Source organism: Pseudophryne corroboree, chromosome 7 (genome assembly GCF_028390025.1).
Source record: "Pseudophryne corroboree isolate aPseCor3 chromosome 7, aPseCor3.hap2, whole genome shotgun sequence".
Lineage (NCBI taxonomy): Eukaryota > Metazoa > Chordata > Amphibia > Anura > Myobatrachidae > Pseudophryne > Pseudophryne corroboree.
In genome coordinates, this window is record NC_086450.1 from 10,714,742 (window position 1) to 10,741,835 (window position 27,094).

Here is a 27,094-nt window from a genome sequence, read left to right on the forward strand (position 1 = left end):
TAAAACATTCCACATATCCAACCAATCAGGTGTCAGCGTCGCCGACGGAGACACCACAATCATCTTCTCCACCTCCTCCTTAGACGAGCCTTCCGCTTCAGACATGTCGACACACACGTACTGACATCCCCACACACACTGGGATATACAATTATGGGGACAGCCCCCCAATAAGGCCCTTTGGAGAGACAGAGAGAGAGTATGCTAGCACACACCCAGCGCCACTAGACACTGGAATAAAATCCCAGACTGTACAGCGCTCTTTTATAGAATAAATAATACACTCACTGCGCCAATTAAATGCGCCCCCCCCCCCCCCCTCTTTTTTGCCCTCTGTACTTGCTCAGCAGGGGAGAGTCCGGGGAGCAGCTTCTCTGCAGCTTGCTGTGGAGAAAAATGGCGCTGGTCAGTGCTGGAGGATCAAGCTCCGCCCCCTCAACGGCGGGCTTTGGTCCCGCTCAAATTCTTTATACTGGCGGGGGGTTTTCAATATACTGCCTCCGCAGTATCTAATATATTAGCCAGTGTCCCTTGAGGTTAATATTGCTGCCCAGGGCGCCCCCCCTGCGCCCTGCACCCGTACAGTGCCTTCTGTGTGTGTATGTGTGGGAGCAATGACGCGCAGCGTTACCGCTGCGCGGTACCTCAGTGAAGATCTGAAGTCTTCTGCCGCCTGTGAAGTCTTCTTTCTTCTTATACTCACCCGGCTTCTATCTTCCGGCTCTGTGAGGAGGACGGCGGCGCGGCTTCGGGACGAACAGCGAGGACGACACCTGTGTTCCGACCCTCTGGAGCTAATGGTGTCCAGTAGCCTAAGAAGTAGAGCCTATCAGTTAAGTAGGTCTGCTTCTCTCCCCTCAGTCCCACGATGCAGGGAGCCTGTTGCCAGCAGTGCTCCCTGAAAATAAAAAAACCTAACAAAAGTCTTTTCAGAGAAACTCAGTAGAGCTCCCCTGCAGTGCACCCAGTCTCCTCTGGGCACAGGATCTAACTAAGGTCTGGAGGAGGGGCATAGAGGGAGGAGCCAGTGCACACCCATCTAAAGTCTTTAAAGTGCCCATGTCTCCTGCACAGCCCGTCTATACCCCATGGTCCTTACGGAGTCACCAGCATCCTCTAGGACGTAAGAGAAATGACAAATATAATGAATTCTGTAATTGAAAGAAATCTGATTTGGAACAAAAGCCTAAAAAGCCCAATCTTACATTCTGCAAGAACGAACATTCGTTACACTCTACAAATTTAACAGGCTTTTAAATTAGGAAAACCAGAGTTACAATGTATACATAACCACGGCTGCAGGCACTTTCCATAAGGAAATGACAGTAAAGAGACATCATACCTGTTCTTCATGAGTCTGACTTCTCTCTTCCGTGCGGCCTCCTCAGCTGGCTGGGCAGGTAATGCCGGAGACGAGGCCATGACCACTCCTGGTGCAATCGTGCTGGTTGGCGCTGTACGGATCTGATACGTTTGTACGTCTCCTGAGGCAGCTGACAAGGATCCAGAAAGTGTCATTTATTAACAATGCTGTTTCATGTGCATGAGAACTGCAAGGGACAATGCAGAACACTAAACTGGAGAACTGTCCAGTAAACAAATAGAAACCTTTATGGAATCAAATAGGAAAATGAAGCATCTGCGCGCGCATTACTTTGGTCGGGTTTAGCTGCTTTACACGGCTAAACCCAACCTCACTGGGCGCGATAAAAACAAACAATTGAATATCATCCCCTGAACTCCCGTCACTTTAGTCGGGAGATCGGGTGCAATATAACAACTGAATTTCGCCCCATGTCAAAGTTCTGTCTGATGTGCACCAATGGGAGGTACGACCAGGACCTCAACTCTTTAGTTTGTCTTCTTGGACCCTATGTTATCACTCTGAAGTTTTCATTTAAATCCATCCAGTGGAAGGCCCAGAACAGGTCACTAGGTCAAAGTTGTGCCTGGTGAACACTAAGCGAGATCCAACGAGGACCCCTAACCCTCTAAACCTGGCTAGGATCCAACTGGACCACCTCGCATTGGTTTCATCCTAATCGGTGCAGAGATGTCCGAATGCACAACCAGACCAATGAGTTTTATACAGAAGATATACAGAAATGTTGTTCTGGAAAATCAGATTCAAGAACTTCATGGCTTCAGGTTGTAAGTGGCAACATATGGCACTGCGCAGCGCGAGGCACGGCCCTGGGACTGGCATTGCGCGGCACGGCCCTGGGACTGGCATTGCGCGGCACGGCCCTGGGACTGGCATTGCGCGGCGCGCGGCACGGCCCTGGGACTGGCATTGCGCAGCGCGAGGCACGGCCCTGGGACTGGCATTGCGCAGCGCGAGGCACGGCCCTGGGACTGGCATTGCGCAGCGCGAGGCACGGCCCTGGGACTGGCATTGCGCAGCGCGAGTTGTTGGCTGACGCGCACACGCATTGCGGTGCATACTCAGTTTATTGCTGATCGCCCGCTCAGCGATCAGGTCTGAATCACCCCCCACTGTCCATCTATCTTAGTCCCTTCTTCATGCACCTCTGCCAGGTCACGATTTGCAGGAAAGTTGCCCTCACCATTAGTTGCACGAATTGGAATTTTCAAATGAACCTTGCATTTCTCTGGTGAGTTCATTGCCACCATGTGTGCAAAATTTGATTTTACAAACATAAATATAATTGAAATGTCCCCAGAGAGTTCACTTTTAATTGCGTGTGCTGCAAGGTACCAAAACTGTTCCCAAAATCCTCTCTGAGGACCCCACAGAAGACCCCAGACACTACTTTGTGCCAGCTATTGCAGAGCAAAGTCGGGAGGGCACTGGCCCAAATGTCTTGGAGGCTACCTACAACTACGTACATATGTAAATGCTTTTTGGCTCTTTGAAGTAAGAACTATGGGGGTCATTCCGAGTTGTTCGCTAGCTGCTTTCGTTCACTGTGCAGCGATGAGGCTAAAAAAACGGCACTGCGGCGCAATGCGCATGCGCGACATACTATTACAACGACCAATGTAGTTTCACACAAGGTCTAGTGATGCTTTTCAGTCGCACTGCTGGCCGCAGAGTGATTGACATGAAGTGGGCGTTTCTGGGTGTCAACTGACTGTTTTCAGGGAGTGTTCAAAAAAACGCAGGCGTGCCAGGAAAAACGCAGGCGTGGCTGGGCGAACGCAGGGCGGGTGTGAGACGTCAAAACAGGAACTGAACAGTCTGACGTGATCGCAAGCGCTGGGTAAGTATTGAGCTACTCTAAAACTGCACGGCAATCAGTAGGGGAGAGTGCAGGGAGGCAGAACGATTCAGTCCCTCTGACAGCAGCAGCGGAGGGAAGTTTCCCCTCCCTGCCGCTGCCGACACGGTTTATCTGACTGGTCGCATCCTGTGCTCCCAGGTCAGATAAAGCACTTGCTGGTGTGGTCGCATCTGATGCCACATTGCCAGGCAAACGGTTAACTATGTTACTATGGATGGAAATGTGCCACTCTCACTCCTGCAATGCAGACTGTGCACAGACCAGGGTCCTAAAAATAAGATTTTACTTACCGGTAAATCTATTTCTCGTAGTCCGTAGTGGATGCTGGGGACTCTGTAAGGACCATGGGAATAGACGGGCTCCGCAGGAGACATGGGCACTTTAAGAAAGAATTTAGATTCTGGTGTGCTCTGGCTCCTCCCTCTATGCCCCTCCTCCAGACCTCAGTTAGAGAAACTGTGCCCGGAAGAGCTGACAGTACCAGGAAAGGATTTTGGTAATCCAGGGCAAGATTCATACCAGCCACACCAATCACACCGTATAACTTTTGATAAACTTACCCAGTTAACAGTATGAACAACAACAGAGCATCAGTTCAACCCTGATGCAACAATAACATAACCCTTATTGCAGCAATAACTATATACAAGTATTGCAGAAGAAGTCCGCACTTGGGACGGGCGCCCAGCATCCACTACGGACTACGAGAAATAGATTTACCGGTAAGTAAAATCTTATTTTCTCTAACGTCCTAGTGGATGCTGGGGACTCCGTAAGGACCATGGGGATTATACCAAAGCTCCCAAACGGGCGGGAGAGTGCGGATGACTCTGCAGCACCGATTGAGCAAACTCAAGGTCCTCCTCAGCCAGGGTATCAAACTTGTAGAACTTTGCAAAAGTGTTTGAACCTGACAAAGCAGCCGCCCGGCACAGCTGTAATGCCGAGACCCATCGGGTAGCCGCCCAAGAAGAGCCCACCTTCCTAGTGGAATGGGCCTTAACCGATTTTGGCAGCGGCAATCCAGCCGCAGAATGAGCCTGCTTAATCGTGTTACAGATCCAGCGAGCAATAGTTTGCTTTGAAGCAGGAGCACCCAGCTTGTTGGCAGCATACAGGATAAACAAAGAGTCTGTTTTCCTGACTCTAGCCGTTCTGGCTACATAAACCTTCAAAGCCCTGACCACATCAAGCAACTCGGAATCCTCCAAGTCAGTAGTAGCCACAGGCACCACAATAGGTTGGTTTATATGAAAAGATGAAACCACTTTTGGCAGGAATTGTGGACGGGTACGCAACTCTGCTCTATCCGCATGGAAAACCAGATAGGGGCTTTTATGTGACAAAGCCGCCAACTCTGACTCACGCCTAGCCGAAGCCAAGGCTAGTAGCATGACCACCTTCCACGTGAGATATTTCAATTCCACCGTTTTGAGTGGTTCAAACCAGTGGGATTTCAGGAAACTCAACACCACGTTAAGATCCCAAGGTGCCACTGGGGGCACAAATGGGGGCTGAATATGCAGCACTCCCTTCACAAACGTCTGAACTTCAGGTAGAGAAGCCAGCTCTTTTTGAAAGAAAATGGATAGGCCGAAATCTGGACCTTAATGGAACCCAATTTTAGGCCCAAAGTCACTCCTGACTGTAAGAAGTGAAGAAAACGGCCCAGCTGGAATTCCTCCGTAGGGGCATTCCTGGCCTCACACCAAGCAACATATTTTCGCCATATACGATGATAATGTTGAGCTGTCACGTCCTTCCTAGCCTTTATCAGCGTAGGAATGACTTCATCCGGAATGCCTTTTTCCGCTAGGATCCGGCGTTCAACCGCCATGTCGTCAAACGCAGCCGCGGTAAGTCTTGGAACAGACAGGGCCCTTGTTGCAACAAGTCCCGTCTTAGAGGAAGAGGCCACGGGTCCTCTGAGCATTTCTTGCAGATCTGGATACCAAGTCCTTCTTGGCCAATCCGGAACAATGAGTATTGTTCTCACTCCTCTTTTTCTTATGATTCTCAACACCTTGGGTATGAGAGGAAGAGGAGGAAATACATAGACCGACTGGAACACCAACGGTGTCACCAAGGCGTCTACAGCTATCACCTGAGGGTCTCTTGACCTGGCGCAATACCTCTGTAGTTTCTTGTTGAGGCGGGATGCCATCATGTCCACCTGTGGCAGTTCCCACCGACTTGCAATCAGTGCGAAGACTTCTAGATGAAGTCCCCACTCCCCCGGGTGGAGGTCGTGCCTGCTGAGGAAGTCTGCTTCCCAGTTGTCTACCCCCGGGATGAACACTGCTGACAGTGCGCTTACATGATTCTCCGCCCAGCGAAGAATTCTGGTGGCTTCCGCCATCGCCACCCTGCTCCTTGTGCCGCCCTGTCGGTTTACATGAGCCACAGCGGTGATGTTGTCTGACTGAATCAGAACCTGTTGACCGCGAAGCAGGGTCTCTGCTTGACGTAGGGGGTTGTAAATGGCCCTTAGTTCTAGGATGTTGATGTGAAGGCAAGTCTCCTGACTTGACCACAGACCTTGGAAATTTCTTCCCTGTGTGACTGCTCCCCACCCCCGGAGGCTTGCATCCGTGGTCACCAGCACCCAGTCCTGAATGCCCAATCTGCGGCCCTCGAGAAGGTGAGCACTCTGCAGCCACCACAGGAGAGACACCCTGGCCCTGGGGGATAGGGTGATTAACCGATGCATCTGAAGATGTGATCCGGACTATTTGTCCAGTAAGTCCCATTGAAAGGTCCTCGCATGGAACCTGCCGAAGGGAATGGCCTCGTATGATGCCACCATCCTTTCCCAGGTCTCTAGTGCAGTGATGCACTGACCCCTGTTTTGGTTTTAATAGGTCCCTGACCAGTGTCATGAGTTCCTGAACTTTCTCTATCGGGAGATAAACCCTTTTCTGGTCGGTGTCCAGAATCATGCCCAGGAAAGGCAGACGAGTCGTAGGAACCAACTGCGACTTTGGAATATTTAGAATCCAGCAGTGTTGCAGTAACACTTCCAGAGAACGTGCTACACTGATCAGCAACTGCTCTCGACCTCGCTTTTATGAGGAGATCGTCCAAGTATGGGATAATTGTGAACCCTTGCTTCCGCAGGAGTACCATCATTTCCGCCATTACCTTGGTAAATATTCTCGGAGCCGTGGAGAGACCAAACGGCAACGTCTGAAATTGGTAATGACAATCCTGTACCACAAATCTGAGGTACGCCTGATGAGGTGGATAAACGGGGACATGAAGGTATGCATCCTTTATGTCCAGAGACACCATAAAATCTCCCCCTTCCAGGCTTGCAATGACCGCTCTCAGCGATTCCATCTTGAACCAGAACCTTTTTAGGTACATGTTCAGGGATTTTAAATTCAATATGGGTCTGACCGAACCGTCCGGTTTCGGTACTACAAACATGGTCGAATAACCACCCTTTCCTTGTTGAAGGAGGGGAACCTTGACCACCACCTGTTGAAGATACAATTTGTGAATTGCAGTTAACACTATTTCCCTCTCTAAGGGGGAAGCTGGCAGGGCCGATTTGAGGTATCGGTGAGGGGGCATCTCCTCGAATTCCAGCTTGTATCCCTGAGACACAATATCTATTGCACAGGGATCCAACTGGGAGTGAACCCACTTGTGGCTGAAATTTCGGAGACGCGCCCCCACCGGGCCTAGCTCCGCCTGTGGAGCCCCAGCGCCATGCGGTGGATTTATTGGAAGCCGGGAAGGACTTCTGTTCCTGGGAACTAGCTGTGTTTGCAGCTTCTTTCCTCTGCCCCTGGCAAGAAAGGACGCACCTCGGACTTTCTTGTTTTTCTGTGATCGAAAGGACTGCATTTGGTAATACGGTGCTTTCTTAGGCTGTGAGGAAACATATGGCAAAAAATTCGACTTTCCAGCCGTAGCTGTGGAGACCAGGTCCCAGAGACCCTCCCCAAACAATTCCTCACCCTTGTAAGGTAAAACCTCCATGTGCCTTTTTGAGTCGGCAACACCTGTCCATTGCCGAGTCCACAGGACCCTTCTGGCAGAAATCGACATAGCATTTATTCTAGAACCTAGGAGGCTAATGTCTCTTTGAGCATCTCTCACATAAAGGACAGCGTCTTTAATATGCCCCAGGGTCATCATCAATATAGTATCCTTGTCTAAGGTATCAAGTTCCTCAGATAAGGTATCCGTCCATGCTGCTACAGCACTACACACCCAGGCCGACGCGATTGCCGGCCTCAGTAAGGTACCTGAATGTGTATAAATGGACTTCAGGGTACCCTCCTGTTTTCTATCCGCAGCATCTTTGAGGGTAGCCGTATCCTGTGACGGCAGGGCTACCTTCTTGGATAAGCGTGTCAAAGCTTTGTCCACCCTAGGGGAGGATTCCCAGTGTAACCTGTCAGTTGGCGGGAAAGGATACGCCATAAGAATCCTTTTGGAAATCTGCAGTTTTTTATCTGGAGATTCCCAAGCCTTTTCACATAACTCATTGAGCTCGTGTGAGGGGGGAAAAGTCACCTGCGGCTTCTTTTCCCCATACATATGAACCCTCCTGTCAGGGACTGGGGTTTCCTCTGTGATGTGCAACACATCCTTAATAGCTATAATCATATAACGGATGGATTTAGCCAATCTTGGCTGTAACTTTGCATCATCGTAATTGACACTGGAGTCAGAATCCATGTCGGTATCCATGTCAATAATTTGGGATAGTGGGCGCTTCTGAGACCCTGTCGGCCTCTGCGACATAGGATCAGGCATGGGTTGGGACCCTGACTGTCCTGAGGCTTCAGCTTTTTCTAACCTTTTATGTAAGGAATTAACATTATCATTTAAAACTTTCCACATATCCATCCAATCAGGTGTCGGTGCCGTCGGCAGAGACACACCATTCATTTGCTCCCGCTCTGCTTCCACATAGCCTTCCTCATCAGACATGTCGACACAAGCGTACAGACACACCACACACACAGGGAATGCCCTTTTTGAAGACAGTTCCCCCACAAGGCCCTTTGGTGAGACAGAGAGAGAGTATTCCAGCACAGACCCCAGCGCTATATAACCCAGGAATAACACAGTAACTTAATGTTAACCCAGTAAGCTGCTGTATATTGTGTTTTTAGCGCCTAATTATGTGTACCCCCCCCCCCCCCCCCTCTCCTTTTACCCTTTTCTACCGTGAACTGCAGGGGAGAGCCTGGGGAGCTTCTTCTCGGCGGAGCTGTGGAGAAAAAAATGGCGCTGGTGAGTGCTGAGGGAGAAGCCCCGCCCCCTCGACGGCGGGCTTCTGTCCCGCTAAAATACATATCTTTTTGGCGGGGGCTCATACATATATACAGTGCCCAACTGTATATATGAGTACTTTTGCCAACAGAGGTACATATGCTGCCCAGGGCGCCCCCCCCTGTGCCCTGCACCCTTACAGAGACCGGAGTATGTGAGGTGTGTTTGGAGCAATGGCGCACAGCTGCAGTGCTGTGCGTTACCTCATGTGAAGAACGGAGTCTTCTGCCGCCGATTTCGAAGTCTTCTTGCTTCTCATACTCACCCGGCTTCTGTCTTCCGGCTCTGCGAGGGGGGCGGCGGCGCGGCTCTGGGATCGGATGACGAGGGTGAGATCCTGTGTACAATCCCTCTGGAGCTAATGGTGTCCAGTAGCCTCAGAAGCAGGACCTAGCTTCAAAGAGTAGGGCTGCTTCTCTCACCTCTGTCCCACGATGCAGGGAGTCTGTTGCCAGCAGAGCTCCCTGAAAATAAAAAACCTAACAAAATACTTTCTTACAGCAAGCTCAGGAGAGTTCACTGAACAGCACCAAGCTCGTCCGGGCACAGATTCAAACTGAGGTCTGGAGGAGGGACATAGAGGGAGGAGCCAGAGCACACCAGAATCTAAATTCTTTCTTAAAGTGCCCATGTCTCCTGCGGAGTCCGTCTATTCCCATGGTCCTTACGGAGTCCCCAGCATCCACAAGGACGTTAGAGAAAAACAACTTTGCTGCCGCTCTGCGATCCTTTCGTTTGCACTTCTGCCAAGCTAAAATACACTCCCAGTGAGTGGGCGGCGGCATAGCGTTTGCACGGCTGCTAAAAACTGCTAGCGAGTGATCAACTCGGAATGACCATCTATATCACTGTATTTAAGTCAAGCAACCAAAATTAAAGGGTAAAAACACACTAAAGGCTGATCCAACTTTGATGTAATGTCCTTAAAACAAGTCAAAATGAGGCTCAGTAGTGTGTGTGGCCTCCACGTGCCTGTATGACCTCCCTACAACCCACACAAGTAGCTCAGGTAGTGCAGCTCATCCAGGATGGCACATCAATGCGAGCTGTGGCAAGAAGGTTTGCTGTATCTGTCAGCGTAATGTCCAGAACATGGAGGCGCTACCAGGAGACAGGCCAGTACATCAGGAGACGTTGAGGAGGCCGTAGGAGGGCAACAACCCAGCAGCAGGACCGCTACCTCTGCCTTTGTGCAAGGAGGAGCACTGCCAGAGCCCTGCAAAATGACCCCTAGTAAGCCACAAATGTGCACGTGTCTACTCAAACGATCAGAAACAGACTCCATGAGGGTGTATGAGGGCCCGACGTCCACAGGTGGGGGTTGTGCTTATAGCCCAACACCGTGCAGGACGTTTGGCATTTGCCAGAGAACACCAAGATTGGCAAATTCGCCACTGGCGCCATGTTCTCCTCACAGATGAAAGCAGGTTCTCACTGAGCACGTGACAGACGTGACAGAGTCTGGAGATGCCAAGGAGAATGTTCTGCTGCCTGCAACATCCTCCAGCATGACCGGTTTGGCAGTGGGTCAGTAATGGTGTGGGGTGGCATTTCTTTGGGGGGCCGCACAGCCCTCCATGTGCTTGCCAGAGGTAGCCTGACTGCCATTAGGTACCGAGATGAGATCCTCAGACCCCTTGTGAGACCATATGCTGGTGCGGTTGGCCCTGGGTTCCTCCTAATGCAAGACAATGCTAGACCTCATGTGGCTGGAGTGTGTCAGAAGTTCCTGCAAGACGAAGGCATTGATGCTATGGACTGGCCCGCCCGTTCCCCAGACCTGAATCCAATTGAGCACATCTGGGACATCGTGTCTCGCTCCATCCACCACTGCCACGTTGCACCACAGACTGTCCAGGAGTTGGCGGATGCTTTAGTCCAGGTCTGGGAGGAGATCCCTCAGGAGACCATCAACCACCTCATCAGGAGCATGCCCAGGCGTTGTAGGGAGGTCATACAGGCACGTGGAGGCCACACACACTACTGAGCCTCATTTTCACTTGTTTTAAGGACATTACATCAAAGTTGGATCAGCCTGTAGTGTGTTTTTCCACTTTAATTTTGAGTGTGACTCCAAATCCAGACCTCCATGGGTTAATAAATTTGATTTCCATTGATCATTTTTGTGTGATTTTGTTGTCAGCACATTCAACTATGTAAAGAACAAAGTATTTAATAAGAATATTTCATTCATTCAGATCTAGGATGTGTTATTTTAGTGTTCCCTTTATTTTTTTGAGCAGTGTATTTTGTTGGCCATTATAAGCAACGTTTGTAATAACCCCTCAGTGCACAGACAACAATCGCCAGACCTGCTACAGAAAGACAGTTTAATAATGGAAAATAAATCGCTTTTCCTCTTCTTGGGGTGAGGGATGAGGAAAATAAGATTTTACTTACCGATAAATCTATTTCTCGGAGTCCGTAGTGGATGCTGGGGTTCCTGAAAGGACCATGGGGAATAGCGGCTCCGCAGGAGACAGGGCACAAAAAGTAAAGCTTTTTCCGATCAGGTGGTGTGCACTGGCTCCTCCCCCTATGACCCTCCTCCAGACTCCAGTTAGGTACTGTGCCCGGACGAGCGTACACAATAAGGGAGGATTTTGAATCCCGGGTAAGACTCATACCAGCCACACCAATCACACCGTACAACTTGTGATCTAAACCCAGTTAACAGTATGATAACAGCGGAGCCTCTGAAAGATGGCTTCCTACAACAATAACCCGAATAAGTTAACAATAACTATGTACAATTTATGCAGATAATCCGCACTTGGGATGGGCGCCCAGCATCCACTACGGACTCCGAGAAATAGATTTATCGGTAAGTAAAATCTTATTTTCTCTATCGTCCTAGTGGATGCTGGGGTTCCTGAAAGGACCATGGGGATTATACCAAAGCTCCCAAACGGGCGGGAGAGTGCGGATGACTCTGCAGCACCGAATGAGAGAACTCCAGGTCCTCCTTAGCCAGAGTATCAAATTTGTAAAATTTTACAAACGTGTTCTCCCCTGACCACGTAGCTGCTCGGCAAAGTTGTAATGCCGAGACCCCTCGGGCAGCCGCCCAAGATGAGCCCACCTTCCTTGTGGAGTGGGCCTTTACAGATTTAGGCTGTGGCAGGCCTGCCACAGAATGTGCCAGTTGGATTGTGCTACAGATCCAACGAGCAATCGTCTGCTTAGACGCAGGAGCACCCATCTTGTTGGGTGCATACAATATAAACAACGAGTCAGATTTTCTGACTCCAGCTGTTCTTGCAATATATATTTTTAATGCTCTGACAACGTCCAGTAACTTGGAGTCCTCCAAGTCACTTGTAGCCGCAGGCACTACAATAGGCTGGTTCAGATGAAATGCTGACACCACCTTAGGGAGAAAATGCGGACGAGTCCGCAGTTCTGCCCTGTCCGAATGGAAAATCAGATATGGGCTTTTGTAAGATAAAGCTGCCAATTCTGACACTCTCCTGGCAGAAGCCAGGGCTAGAAGCATGGTCACTTTCCAAGTGAGATATTTCAAATCCACCTTATTTAGTGGTTCAAACCAATGAGATTTTAGAAAATCCAAAACTACATTGAGATCCCACGGTGCCACTGGAGGCACCACAGGAGGCACCACAGGAGGCTGTATATGCAGCACTCCCTTCACAAAGGTCTGGACTTCAGGGACTGAAGCCAATTCTTTTTGAAAGAAAATCGACAGGGCCGAAATTTGAACCTTAATAGATCCCAATTTGAGACCCATAGACAATCCTGATTGCAGGAAATGTAGGAATCGACCCAGTTGAAATTCCTCCGTCGGAGCACTCCGATCTTCGCACCACGCAACATATTTTCGCCAAATTCGGTGATAATGTTGCACGGTTACTTCTTTCCTTGCTTTAATCAAAGTAGGAATGACTTCTTCCGGCATGCCTTTTTCCATTAGGATCCGGCGTTCAACCGCCATGCCGTCAAACGCAGCCGCGGTAAGTCTTGAAACAGACAGGGACCCTGCTGAAGCAAGTCCCTCCTTAGAGGTAGAGGCCACGGATCTTCCGTGATCATCTCTTGAAGTTCCGGGTACCAAGTCCTTCTTGGCCAATCCGGAACCACTAGTATCGTTCTTACGCCTCTTTGCCGTATAATTCTCAATACTTTTGGTATGAGAGGCAGAGGAGGAAACACATACACCGACTGGTACACCCAAGGCGTTACCAGCGCGTCCACAGCTATTGCCTGCGGATCTCTTGACCTGGCGCAATACCTGTCCAGTTTTTTGTTGAGGCGAGACGCCATCATGTCCACCATTGGTCTTTCCCAACGGGTTACCAGCATGTGGAAGACTTCTGGATGAAGTCCCCACTCTCCCGGGTGAAGATCGTGTCTGCTGAGGAAGTCTGCTTCCCAGTTGTCCACTCCCGGGATGAACACTGCTGATAGCGCTATCACATGATTCTCTGCCCAGCGAAGAATCCTTGCAGCTTCTGCCATTGCACTCCTGCTTCTTGTGCCGCCCTGTCTGTTCACATGGGCGACTGCCGTGATGTTGTCCGACTGGATCAACACCGGTTTTCCCTGAAGCAGAGGTTCTGCCTGGCTTAGAGCATTGTATATTGCTCTTAGTTCCAGAATGTTTATGTGAAGAGACGTTTCCAGGCTCGTCCATACTCCCTGGAAGTTTCTTCCTTGTGTGACTGCTCCCCAGCCTCTCAGGCTGGCGTCCGTGGTCACCAGGATCCAATCCTGTATGCCGAATCTGCGGCCCTCCAATAGATGAGGACTCTGCAACCACCACAGAAGAGACACCCTTGTCCTTGGAGACAGGGTTATCCGTAGGTGCATCTGAAGATGCGACCCTGACCATTTGTCCAACAGATCCCTTTGGAAAATTCTTGCGTGGAATCTGCCGAATGGAATTGCTTCGTAAGAAGCTACCATTTTTCCCAGGACTCTTGTGCATTGATGTACAGACACCTTTCCTGGTTTTAGGAGGTTCCTGACAAGCTCGGATAACTCCTTGGCTTTTTCCTCCGGGAGAAAAACCTTTTTCTGAACAGTGTCCAGAATCATCCCTAGGAACAGCAGACGAGTTGTCGGCATTAACTGGGATTTTGGAATATTCAGAATCCACCCGTGCTGTTTTAGCACTTCTTGAGACAGTGCTAATCCCATCTCTAGCTGTTCTCTGGACCTCGCCCTTATTAGGAGATCGTCCAAGTATGGGATAATTAATACGCCTTTTCTTCGAAGAAGAATCATCATCTCGGCCATTACCTTTGTAAAGATCCGAGGTGCCGTGGACAATCCGAACGGCAGCGTCTGAAACTGATAGTGACAGTTTTGTACAACGAACCTGAGGTACCCCTGGTGTGAGGGGTAAATTGGAACGTGGAGATACGCATCCTTGATGTCCAAGGATACCATAAAGTCCCCCTCTTCCAGGTTCGCTATCACTGCTCTGAGTGACTCCATTTTGAACTTGAACTTCTTTATGTACAGGTTCAAGGACTTCAGATTTAGAATAGGCCTTACCGAGCCATCCGGCTTCGGTACCACAAAAAGAGTGGAATAATACCCCTTCCCTTGTTGTAGAAGAGGTACCTTGACTATCACCTGCTGAGAGTACAGCTTGTGAATGGCTTCCAAAACCGTCTCCCTTTCGGAGGGGGACGTTGGTAAAGCAGACTTCAGGAAACGGCGAGGTGGATCCGTCTCTAATTCCAACCTGTACCCTTGAGATATTATCTGCAGGATCCAGGGATCTACCTGCGAGTGAGCCCACTGCGCGCTGTAATTTTTGAGACGACCGCCCACCATCCCCGAGTCCGCTTGAGGAGCCCCAGCGTCATGCTGAGGCTTTTGTAGAAGCCGGGGAGGGCTTCTGTTCCTGGGAAGGAGCTGCGTGTTGCTGTCTCTTCCCTCGACCTTTGCCTCGTGGCAGATATGAATAGCCCTTTGCTCTCTTATTTTTAAAGGAACGAAAGGGCTGCGGTTGAAAAGTCGGTGCCTTTTTCTGTGGGGGAGTGACTTGAGGTAGAAAGGTGGATTTCCCGGCTGTAGCCGTGGCCACCAAATCTGATAGACCGACTCCAAATAACTCCTCCCCTTTATACGGCAAAACTTCCATATGCCGTTTTGAATCCGCATCACCTGACCACTGTCGCGTCCATAAAGCTCTTCTGGCCGAAATGGACATAGCACTTACCCGTGATGCCAGTGTGCAGATATCCCTCTGTGCATCACGCATATAAAGAAATGCATCCTTTATTTGTTCTAACGACAGTAAAATATTGTCCCTGTCCAGGGTATCAATATTTTCAATCAGGGACTCTGACCAAACTACCCCAGCACTGCCCATCCAGGCAGTCGCTACAGCTGGTCGTAGTATAACACCTGCATGTGTGTATATACTTTTTTGGATATTTTCCATCCTCCTATCTGATGGATCTTTAAGTGCGGCCGTCTCAGGAGAGGGTAACGCCACTTGTTTAGATAAGCGTGTTAGCGCCTTGTCCACCCTAGGAGGTGTTTCCCAGCGCTCCCTAACCTCTGGCGGGAAAGGGTATAATGCCAATAATTTCTTTGAAATTATCAGTTTTTTATCAGGGGCAACCCACGCTTCATTACACACGTCATTTAATTCTTCTGATTCAGGAAAAACTATAGGTAGTTTTTTCATACCCCACATAATACCCTGTTTAGTGGTACCTGTAGTATCAGCTAAATGTAACGCCTCCTTCATTGCCAAAATCATATAACGTGTGGCCCTACTGGAAAATACGGTTGATTCGTCACCGTCACCACTGGAGTCATCGCCTGTGTCTGGGTCTGTGTCGACCGACTGAGGCAAAGGGCGTTTCACAGCCCCTGACGGTGTTTGAGTCGCCTGGACAGGCACTAATTGATTGTCCGGCCGCCTCATGTCGTCAAACGACTGCTTTAGCGTGTTGACACTATCCCGTAGTTCCATAAATAAAGGCATCCATTCCGGTGTCGACTCCCTAGGGGGTGACATCCTCATATTTGGCAATTGCTCCGCCTCCACACCAATATCGTCCTCATACATGTCGACACACACGTACCGACACACAGCAGACACACAGGGAATGCTCCTAACGAAGACAGGACCCACTAGCCCTTTGGGGAGACAGAGGGAGAGTTTGCCAGCACACACCAAAAGCGCTATATATATATCAGGGATAGCCTTATAATAAGTGCTCCCTTATAGCTGCTTTGTTATATCAAATTATCGCCATAAATGTGCCCCCCCCTCTCTGTTTTACCCTGTTTCTGTAGTGCAGTGCAGGGGAGAGACTTGGGAGCCGTCCTGACCAGCGGAACTGTGAGAGGAAATGGCGCCGTGTGCTGAGGAGATAGGCCCCGCCCCTTTTCTGGCGGGCTCGTCTCCCGCTATTTAGAGAAATTAGGCAGGGGTTAAATATCTCCATATAGCCTCTAGGGCTATATGTGAGGTATTTTTAGCCTTTATAGGTAATCATTTTGCCTCCCAGGGCGCCCCCCTCCCAGCGCCCTGCACCCTCAGTGACTGCCGTGTGAAGTGTGCTGAGAGGAAAATGGCGCACAGCTGCAGTGCTGTGCGCTACCTTTTGAAGACTGCAGGAGTCTTCAGCCGCCGATTCTGGACCTCTTCTGTCTTCAGCATCTGCAAGGGGGCCGGCGGCGTGGCTCCGGTGACCATCCAGGCTGTACCCGTGATCGTCCCTCTGGAGCTTGATGTCCAGTAGCCAAGAAGCCAATCCATCCTGCACGCAGGTGAGTTGACTCCTTCTCCCCTCAGTCCCTCGCTGCAGTGATCCTGTTGCCAGCAGGAATCACTGTAAAATAAAAAACCTAGCTAAACTTTTTCTAAGCAGCTCTTTAGGAGAGCCACCTAGATTGCACCCTTCTCGGCCGGGCACAAAAATCTAACTGGAGTCTGGAGGAGGGTCATAGGGGGAGGAGCCAGTGCACACCACCTGATCGGAAAAAGCTTTACTTTTTGTGCCCTGTCTCCTGCGGAGCCGCTATTCCCCATGGTCCTTTCAGGAACCCCAGCATCCACTAGGACGATAGAGAAATGAGGCCTAGTTACAGCTATGAAGCCTGTCCATGCACTTACTGAACTTCATTTTAACAATATGGTATCTATAGCAGATGTACATGCCTCAAACACCGTCATAATATAATATAGTGCTGTTATTTATTAGTAATCTCACCTTGTACAACCACCTGGTTGCTTGGAACAAGTATCTGCTGCCCGTCCGTCGTTTGTGCATACTGTAAGATTGTTGTTCCAGGCTGAGACGTGGCTGTGTTGGCCATGGTTAATGTCTGTAGCCCTTGGACCCCGTCTGTACCATTATTAGCAAGCTGTATCGCTCCTCCCTGAGTAATGGCAACTAAAATAAGAAACATAACAGGTTACACGGTGTACAATATACGGGGGTTCACTACGATATGCCGGCGGTCGGGCTCCCGGCAACCAGCATACCGGCGCCGGGAGCCCGACCACCGGCTTACCGACAGTGTGGCAAGCGCAAATGAGCCCCTTGCGGGCTCGCTGCGCTCGCCACGCTACAGGCACGGTGGCGCGCTACGCTATTTTATTCTCCCTCCAGGGGGGTCGTGGACCCCCACGATGGAGAATAAGTGTCGGTATGCCGGCTGTCGGGATCCCGGCGCCGGTATACTGTGCGCCGGGATCCCGTCAGTCGGCATACTGAAGACCACCCCTATACGGACCACAAATAACCCTCAAATCACTACAGGTGCAAAGGCTCAAAGTGACATCAGACAGTAAAGTCAGTGGTCTCCATTCACTTCAAAGCTTTATGTATCAAATGCAATTTCAATGCCAAGGCCCATCCACCCACAGGTGGTAATGCCGATCTGGCAGGACCCTGCCAGGCACAGATCTTTAACGGAAAAACCTTTGGCTTGGAGTGAACAAAATCGTCCCTCCGTTTCCCTTGTTAATGGCTCCGGTGTATGAATAAGTGTTTGCATTCCTGCTACAGATGTGTCCAAATATATCTAGCCTCAATATGCCATGCCCCATGAGATGCCCTGCGTGAGTGAGCTGGCAGTTCATATGCCACTCTGCTAATGTTGGGTGTCTTTTTTTGCATCGCTACGTACTGTATCTGCATGCGACATGCTACGTTACAGGCTTTTCCAGGTCTCTCTCTTGCTCCCCTCTTTCCCCGACACTCATTCTTGGTTCCCTTATTGGAATGAGGGATGATCTGGCTGCCCTAGCTACAACACTGGCGGTCAGTGGAGAAACCTGAGACAATATAAGTGACACAGTAGTGGCAGCGGCAGGGCGTGGCATACATTTTATTGGTGGGGGCAGACAAAACTTGGTTGCCCCTGGCACCCACTCACTTTAGTCTGCCCTGAATAAAGGTAACAAATACATGTAAAATGTAGGATGACTACATACTGTACTGGCCACTGCTGGTTTGGTAGATGGGCGTGGGTACGGTCACGGTGGTGATGGCGGGGGCAGAGGTCTCCTCTTCAGACTTTTCTTCCTCAATTCTCGGTACTCCCGGGGCATCCGAAGATAGGTCATTTAAGATTTTTCTGTAAAACACAAATTCAATTACAATAAAAAGTCTGCTTTCCCAAAAACTGGCAGCTCCCAGCGGTACAGAACAGAACTCCGCACACGGCAATAATCCTTTAATACACATCTGACCCGCCATTTCTGCAGTAAGTAAATATCGTCAATGTATCTTGTGTCGTTTTCTCAAATTAGAAGCATTTAATAAAAACACATTACTTTAAGATAATGTAATCGCAAAACTAACCCGTGTAACTGCGTGTAGTGAAGATGGTCAGACCGCTTTCTGTGTCACCTGTCTGGCTACAGTCTGGTAGGGACGCACATCGGCAGCCTGCCAATAAGTGCTGGCCGGGCTTCCAACATCTAACGCAACGTCAGTGATATAATAACCCTGGGCAGCCCAGAGCTTCTGGCATGCACACATGAGCTGCCCCGCAGGTACCACTTCCAGGGGTTCATAGCTGAATACGAGCAGCCAGACATTTTTATTAACTGGAGACTCTAGATGTCACCTGCTGTGAGCTGGACACACACGCTTCTTGTCACAACTGAGGGCCTGAGCTGACGGGAGGCAGCCTCAGTTGTAGGGGCTGAGATGTACCGGAACCTGGGAGGTTGTATCAGACCCCTGGACATGTAAGTAACATGAATAATAACTGCCCGAAGGCGTGACCACGACAACTTGGATAAAAGTCAATGATGTTTATTATGACAACTCCGCAACACAGCAGCAGTAAAAGAAAACGTAAAAGTCAGCAAATAATAAATACAGTTCCTGGGTACTACAGGATGGCAGGAGCCACAGGGCACTGGTAGTGTGAAATAGTTCTTATGATCTTCTAGATGGAAAGTCCTTACCAGGCCCGACTGTAGCAATGGAGATAACCCAGGATTGTGCCAGCTGGTGTTCCAGGAAAAGCTGGGTTGCTGAAGATAAAACAGCTGCTGTGGATACTGGCTGGAACCAGACTGTTGTTAGTACGGAGTGGATACTGGCTGGAACCAGTTAAATAATAAATGAACTTGGGAGCGATGAAATATGAACTGAAATGTAGAACTTGAGAGCGGAGAAATAATAATACCGGTGGAGAGTGGTAAAGTGTAGAAAGGACACCGGCCCTTTAAGGGAAGCTGTACTCTGCTGGAAGCTGAGCTGGAAGCAGGTAATGCTGTAGCTGGAAACAGATGAATCCACAATGGGTTGGAGAGTCAGGCTACACCGCAGGTGGAATGCTGGTGCGGGTCTCTATGGTGGAAGTCTTGAGACAGGAGCTGGAACCTGGAAGACAATCACAGGAGAGAGACAAACAGGAACTAGGTTTGACAACCAAAGCACTGACGCCTTCCTTGCTCAGGCACAGTGTATTTATACCTGCAGCAAGGAAGGGATTGGCTAGGCAATTATGCAGATTATCAATACTGAGAACAGATTGGTGGAAATGATCAGCTGACAGAATCCAAGATGGCTGCGCCCATGCAGACACTTGGAGGGAAGTTTGGTTTGTAATCCATGTGGTAATTAAAACAGTAATGGCGGCGCCGGCCACAGGAGGCGCCAGGCTGACAGATGCACATCCAACCACGCGGACACAGCGGAGGCCGCGGCTGACGTAATCGCCACTCAGACACTCTGCATGCAGAAGTTCAGGGACGGCGGCGGAGGCCGCGGGAGACGCCATGCCAGGTGTAATATGGCGTTTACTGTGACAGCGTCCCAGAGTGACAGGAGAGGATACAGGAATGTACACATCAGGATAACAGATGGGATCCGGTCCTGGAGCGCTGAGCCAGCCTTAGGAGGCATCTGATGGGTAAGAAATGGCGTCCAGATACCCGGATCGTGACAGCACCCCCCCCTTTAGGAGTGGCCCCAGGACACTTCTTTGGCTTTTGAGGAAACTTGGAATGGAATCTCCGGACCAAGGCAGGAGCATGGACATCAGAAGTATTGGTCCATGAACGTTCCTCAGGACCATAATCCTTCCAGTCAATAAGATATTGTAGTTGACCGTAACGGTGACGTGAGTCCAGGATCTTGGCCACTTCATACTCAACGCCTCGTTGAGTTTGGACTTTCGGAGTTGGAGGAAGTGAGGAATGAAACCGATTCAATATCAGCGGTTTCAACAGGGAAACATGGAATGTCCTGGGTATTTTTAAGAAGGGAGGCAACTGGAGTCTGTAAGCAACAGGATTGATGACTTGTTCAATCTTGAAAGGACCGATATAGCGAGGTGCAAACTTCATACTGGGAACTCTTAACCTCAAATTCTTCGTGGATAACCATACCCGATCACCCACCTTAAGGGCAGGAACTGCTCGACGCTTCTTATCCGCAAACTTCTTGTACCTGAACGATGCCTTGAGCAGAGCTGATCGTACGCTCTTCCAGATATTGGCAAACTGATGCAAGGTGATATCCACTGCGGGAACAGAAGTTGCTGGAAGCGGTTGGAACTCAGGGACTTTAGGGTGGAATCCAAAGTTAGTGAAGAATGGTGTTGAAGCAGATGAAGAATGATACTGGTTGTTATGACAGAACTCGGCCCAGGGAAGTAATTGAACCCAGTCATCTTGAGAGGAGGACACATAGATGCGGAGGAAGGCCTCCAAGTCCTGATTCACCCTCTCGGTTTGACCATTGGTCTGAGGATGGTAAGCCGTGGAAAACTTTAGCTTGACTTGGAGGACTTGACATAAACTTCGCCAGAATTTGGCTGTGAATTGAACTCCTCGATCTGAGATAATTTCTTCAGGAAGACCGTGGAGTCGGAAGATCTCTTGTATGAATACTTGAGCCAACTTGGAAGCTGACGGAAGACCGGTGAGAGGAATGAAGTGTGCCATCTTGGTGAACCGGTCAACTACCACCCAGATGGTATTGAACTTGTTGCACATGGGTAAGTCTGTAATGAAATCCATCGACAAGTGGGTCCATGGTCGACGGGGAACGGATAGTGGAACCAGTTGCCCCGCAGGCGACTGGCGGGATACTTTATGTTGGGCACACTTTGGGCAAGATGCAATAAACTCCAAGACGTCCTTTTTCAGAGTTGGCCACCAATAGGACCTAGAGATAAACTCCAGGGTTTTTTGGATACCTGTATGTCCGGCAAAACGGGAAGCATGGGCCCAATGCATGAGCTTCTTCCTTAGCATCGGCTTCACAAAACTTTTCCCTGATGGGGGCGTAGAGTCCATCCCTACCGTGGAGAATGCCAACGGATTTATAATAGGATGCTTGTCTGAAGACTCTGACTCATTTTCTTGCTCCCATGAGCGGGAAAGGGCATCGGCCTTGCGATTCTGAGAGCCCGGACAGAACTGGAGTTTAAAGTCGAACCTGGAAAAGAAAAGTGCCCATCTGGCCTGACGAGGGTTGAGACATTGTGCGCCCTTCAGGTATAAAAGGTTCTTGTGGTCTGTAAGTATGGTGATTGAATGAGAAGCTCCCTCCAACAGATACCTCCACTCTTCTAGAGCGAGCTTGATGGCTAGCAACTCCTGGTCGCCAATGGCATAGTTGCGCTCAGCTGGGGAGAACTTCCGGGAGAAGAAACTGCAAGGGTGTAAATGGCCATCTTTAGCCCTCTGAGATAACACCGCTCCTACTCCAACGGAGGAGGCATCCACCTCTAAGATGAAAGGAGAGTCGATGTCAGGCTGTTTCAGAACAGGCGCAGAGATGAACCTTTGTTTTAAAAGATGAAATGCTTGCATGGCTTCTTCAGACCACTTGGACGGGTTAGCACCCTTCTTAGTGAAAGCAGTAATAGGCGCCACAATGGTGGAAAAGTCTCGTATAAACTTTCGGTAATAGTTGGCGAACCCTAAGAACCTCTGGACCCCTTTGAGGGTTAAGGGTACCGGCCAATTTTGGATTGCTTGTAGTTTCTCAGGATCCATCTCTAGTCCGGAACCGGACACAATGTACCCTAGAAACGGAATGGACTTGACTTCAAAGACGCATTTTTCTAATTTGCAATAGAGATGATTGACACGGAGACGGGACAGAACATCTTTAACCCAAAAACGATGTTCCTCTAAATCGTTGGCAAAAATAAGGATATCGTCTAGATAGACCACGACATGACGGTATAGAATGTCTCTGAAGATCTCATTGACAAAATGCTGGAAGACAGCTGGAGCATTGCTCAATCCGAAGGGCATGACGAGGTACTCATAATGTCCGTCACGGGTGTTAAAGGCGGTCTTCCACTCGTCACCCTCACGGATCCGGATGAGATTGTATGCACCTCGCAAGTCCAGCTTTGTAAAGATGGTAGCTCCGCTAACTCTGTCAAAGAGCTCAGTAATCAGGGGTAAAGGATAACGGTTCTTGATGGTAATGTCGTTCAAACCTCTATAGTCGATGCACGGCCGCAGACCACCATCTTTCTTTTTTACAAAAAAGAAGCCTGCGCCGGCTGGAGAAGAAGAAGGTCGAATGAACCCCTTTGCTAGGTTCTCTTTAATATATTCCTCCATAGAATGCGTCTCAGGCAGAGACAACGGATAAGTTCGGCCTCGAGGTGGAACCTTCCCTGGAACGAGATCAATCGGACAGTCCCATTCTCTATGAGGAGGAAGGATATCAGCAGAAGCTTTACTGAACACATCCGTGAAATCTTGATATGGAGGAGGTGGAACATCAGACGACCTGGGGGAGGAAGAACAGACAGGCAATACTTTAAACAAACATGTCTCAGCACAGGAGGAACCCCATGCCAGGATTTGCGTAGTCGTCCAATCAATTGTAGGATTGTGAAGACGGAGCCATGGAAGGCCCAGGACCACAGGATGTGTGGCTCTTGGAATCACTAAAAAAGAAATAAGTTCGGAATGAAGAACTCCCACTCTCAGACGAACTGGTAGAGTCCTTAAAGAAATAACTGCATCAAAAATTTTGCTGCCATCCACGGCAGTTAAAGAAATGGACGAAGGAAGTCTCTCGGTGGGTAGGGACCACCGTTTAACATAGGCTTCGGTAATAAAGTTCCCAGCTGCTCCGGAATCAAGGAGGGCAATGACGTTCCGATAACGTTGAGCAACTTGAAGCGAGACTGGGAGATTACAATCTTGAGGAGATGGAGAGGAGATCATTACTCCTAGCCGGCCCTCTCCTTGGCGAGCTAGGATTTGGAGTTTCCCGGACGTTTGGGACAGGCATTAATGGTGTGAGACGGAGCTGCACAATAGAGACAGAGAAACTCGGAGAGACGTCTTCGGCGCTCAGCAGGAGTTAAACGGGAACGGCCAAGTTGCATGGGCTCATTTTTAGATGGTGACAGTTGACGAGGAGGAGGAGCAGAAGATTTTGGAGCAGATGATCTTCCACGCTCAGTTGCTCTCTCTCTGAAACGTAAATCAATTTTCGTGCAGAGTGAGATTAGCTCATCTAACTTAGAAGGTAAGTCTCTGGTAGCTAACTCATCTTTAATACGCTCAGATAAGCCATGCCAGAATGCAGCATACAGGGCCTCGTCGTTCCATGCCAGTTCGGATGCCAGGATCTGGAACTGTATCAGATATTGTCCTACAGTACGTGACCCCTGGCGTAAACGGAGAATCTCGGATGAAGCTGAGGTTACCCGGCCTGGCTCGTCGAAGATGCGCCTGAATGTTGACACGAAGGCAGTGTAGGAAGATAGCAGGGTGTCGGACCTCTCCCATAACGGTGATGCCCAATCAAGGGCTGAGCCACTGAGAAGAGAAATAATGTAGGCAATTTTTGTACGGTCACTGGGAAAATTGCCAGGTTGTAGCTCAAACTGAATCTCACACTGGTTGAGAAATCCCCTGCAGAATCTTGGAGATCCGTCAAATTTTGCTGGCGTTGGAAGATGAAGACGTGGAGCAGAAATGGGTAAGGTGGGTGGGGTTATAGCTGGAGTCACTGTGGTTGACGCACCAGATGCGCCTGATCCACGGAGAGTTGTCTGAATCCCATCCAGCCGAGTAGAGAGATCCTGGAGACAGCGGATGATGTGGCCCTGTGCAGCCTCCTGATGTTCTAGTCGGGCTGCCAGTTCTTGCATCGGCCTGGCCGCTTGATCCTGGTCTCCGGCTGGATTCATTAGGTCAGTGCTTACTGTCACAACTGAGGGCCTGAGCTGACGGGAGGCAGCCTCAGTTGTAGGGGCTGAGATGTACCGGAACCTGGGAGGTTGTATCAGACCCCTGGACATGTAAGTAACATGAATAATAACTGCCCGACAACTTGGATAAAAGTCAATGATGTTTATTATGACAACTCCGCAACACAGCAGCAGTAAAAGAAAACGTAAAAGTCAGCAAAGAATAAATACAGTTCCTGGGTACTACAGGATGGCAGGAGCCACAGGGCACTGGTAGTGTGAAATAGTTCTTATGATCTTCTAGATGGAAAGTCCTTACCAGGCCCGACTGTAGCAATGGAGATAACCCAGGATTGTGCCAGCTGGTGTTCCAGGAAAAGCTGGGTTGCTGAAGATAAAACAGCTGCTGTGGATACTGGCTGGAACCAGACTGTTGTTAGTACGGAGTGGATACTGGCTGGAACCAGTTAAATAATAAATGAACTTGGGAGCGATGAAATATGAACTGAAATGTAGAACTTGAGAGCGGAGAAATAATAATACCGGTGGAGAGTGGTAAAGTGTAGAAAGGACACCGGCCCTTTAAGGGAAGCTGTACTCTGCTGGAAGCTGAGCTGGAAGCAGGTAATGCTGTAGCTGGAAACAGATGAATCCACAATGGGTTGGAGAGTCAGGCTACACCGCAGGTGGAATGCTGGTGCGGGTCTCTATGGTGGAAGTCTTGAGACAGGAGCTGGAACCTGGAAGACAATCACAGGAGAGAGACAAACAGGAACTAGGTTTGACAACCAAAGCACTGACGCCTTCCTTGCTCAGGCACAGTGTATTTATACCTGCAGCAAGGAAGGGATTGGCTAGGCAATTATGCAGATTATCAATACTGAGAACAGATTGGTGGAAATGATCAGCTGACAGAATCCAAGATGGCTGCGCCCATGCAGACACTTGGAGGGAAGTTTGGTTTGTAATCCATGTGGTAATGAAAACAGTAATGGCGGCGCCGGCCACAGGAGGCGCCAGGCTGACAGATGCACATCCAACCACGCGGACACAGCGGAGGCCGCGGCTGACGTAATCGCCACTCTGCATGCAGAAGTTCAGGGACGGCGGCGGAGGCCGCGGGAGACGCCATGCCAGGTGTAATATGGCGTTTACTGTGACAGCGTCCCAGAGTGACAGGAGAGGATACAGGAATGTACACATCAGGATAACAGATGGAATCCGGTCCTGGAGCGCTGAGCCAGCCTTAGGAGGCATCTGATGGGTAAGAAATGGCGTCCAGATACCCGGATCGTGACACTTCTGAAGAAGCTGAGAGAGATTCCTCAAGGAAACGAGCTAAGCAACTTTATCTGGAACAATCAGCACCTGCCCATACCAGGATGACAGGACTAGACGGCTATCTGATCGGGTGGAGACACCTACAGCTACTGGAATGGCGAGGACGCCTTGCTAAGGACTGTATGGACCTCTCACTAGAGGCTGGTAATACGCAATCTCTAATGAGGATGAATAATAATGCACCACGTACAGGTTGAGTCTCCCTTATCCAAAATGCTTGGGACCAGAAGTATTTTGGATATGGGATTTTTCCGTATTTTGGAATAATTGCATACCATAATCGGATATCATGGTGATGGGACCTAAATCTAAGCACAGAATTCATTTATGTTTCATATACACCTTATACACACAGCCTAAAGGTCATTTAATACAATATTTTTAATAATTGTGTATTAAACAAAGTTTGTGTACATTGAGCCATCAAAAAACAAAGGTTTCACTATCTCACTCTCACTCAAAAAAGTCCGTATTTCGGAATATTCCGTATTTCGGAATATTTGGATATGGGATACTCAACCTGTACATACAGGATTATATTGTGGGGGACAGTAACTTTTTCTATTTGGGGACTATCCATATTTTCCACTAGATGGCGGCGTAAGCAGATATTCTTATTAAATTGAAACCTATGTCACTATTCTGTGTTTCACTGTTTTTAATATGCCTCTTATGAATGGAATTGTTTTTAATATCAAGCCACACATCTCAAATCTATTTTTATAGAATTATTATATTATTCACCTGTAGCGCTGTTTTTGCTCTATTTCTATATACACTTTGCGCTATTTCACCCTCCCAATACACAATGCACAGGTGTAAACAGGCAGCACCACGGGACATCACACCTGCTGTAGATTTGAGGCAGATAGATGAACATGAGCGAGGTAGAGCACTCAGGGGCGATTCAATTGTTTTGCATTTGACTCGCCTAAAAGCACCGGGATTATCTCCATAAAGTGGATAAACCGGTCTAAAGAAACGGTTTACAGGCGTCTAAGTGGAGCAACAATTGATTTGCTCCTCCTAGTGGTTGCCGCAGGGGAAACCAATTGAATCGCCCTCTCAATGTAATGTGAACGGAGATTGCCAACTGTGGCTGTATGCCTTTGACAAGAAAAACCACATAACACAACATGAAGTGCACAATTACTGTAAGATCAGGTTGCCACTGCACACACTCTGATTGGCCCGTTCAAGGGAAAACGCAGGTTTTGGAAGGGAGAGTTTCCATATATGTGTATGGGGACAGGGCAGAGGCAGAACAATTAAAGGAATTGCGTCATATTTTCTTTCAATGGTATACTGAAAGAAAACAAGGGTAATACTGATGTTTTTAACATTAGTTATAAAAATAAGAATTTACTTACCGATAATTCTATTTCTCGTAGTCCGTAGTGGATGCTGGGAACTCCGTAAGGACCATGGGGATTAGCGGCTCCGCAGGAGACTGGGCACAAAAGTAAAAGCTTTAGGACTACCTGGTGTGCGCTGGCTCCTCCCCCTATGACCCTCCTCCAAGCCTCAGTTAGGATACTGTGCCCGGACGAGCGTACACAATAAGGAAGGATTTTGAATCCCGG

The 27,094-nt window shown here is 49.2% G+C and overlaps 1 protein-coding gene across 4 annotated transcripts in view; it reads right to left on the reverse strand.

Moving 5' to 3' along the window:
• The window catches only part of CREB1 (cAMP responsive element binding protein 1), a 162,044-nt gene that overhangs the window by 24,978 nt on the left and 109,972 nt on the right, over positions 1 to 27,094 (reverse strand). For all 4 annotated transcript variants that reach the window (XM_063932678.1, XM_063932680.1, XM_063932677.1 and 1 more), the window contains 3 exons: positions 17,968 to 18,110; positions 16,739 to 16,921; positions 1,343 to 1,493 (listed from right to left, as the gene is read on the reverse strand). In XM_063932678.1, coding sequence (XP_063788748.1) covers positions 1,343 to 1,493; positions 16,739 to 16,921; positions 17,968 to 18,110 — 477 coding nt within the window. The remainder of the gene's footprint in view (positions 1 to 1,342; positions 1,494 to 16,738; positions 16,922 to 17,967; positions 18,111 to 27,094) is intronic.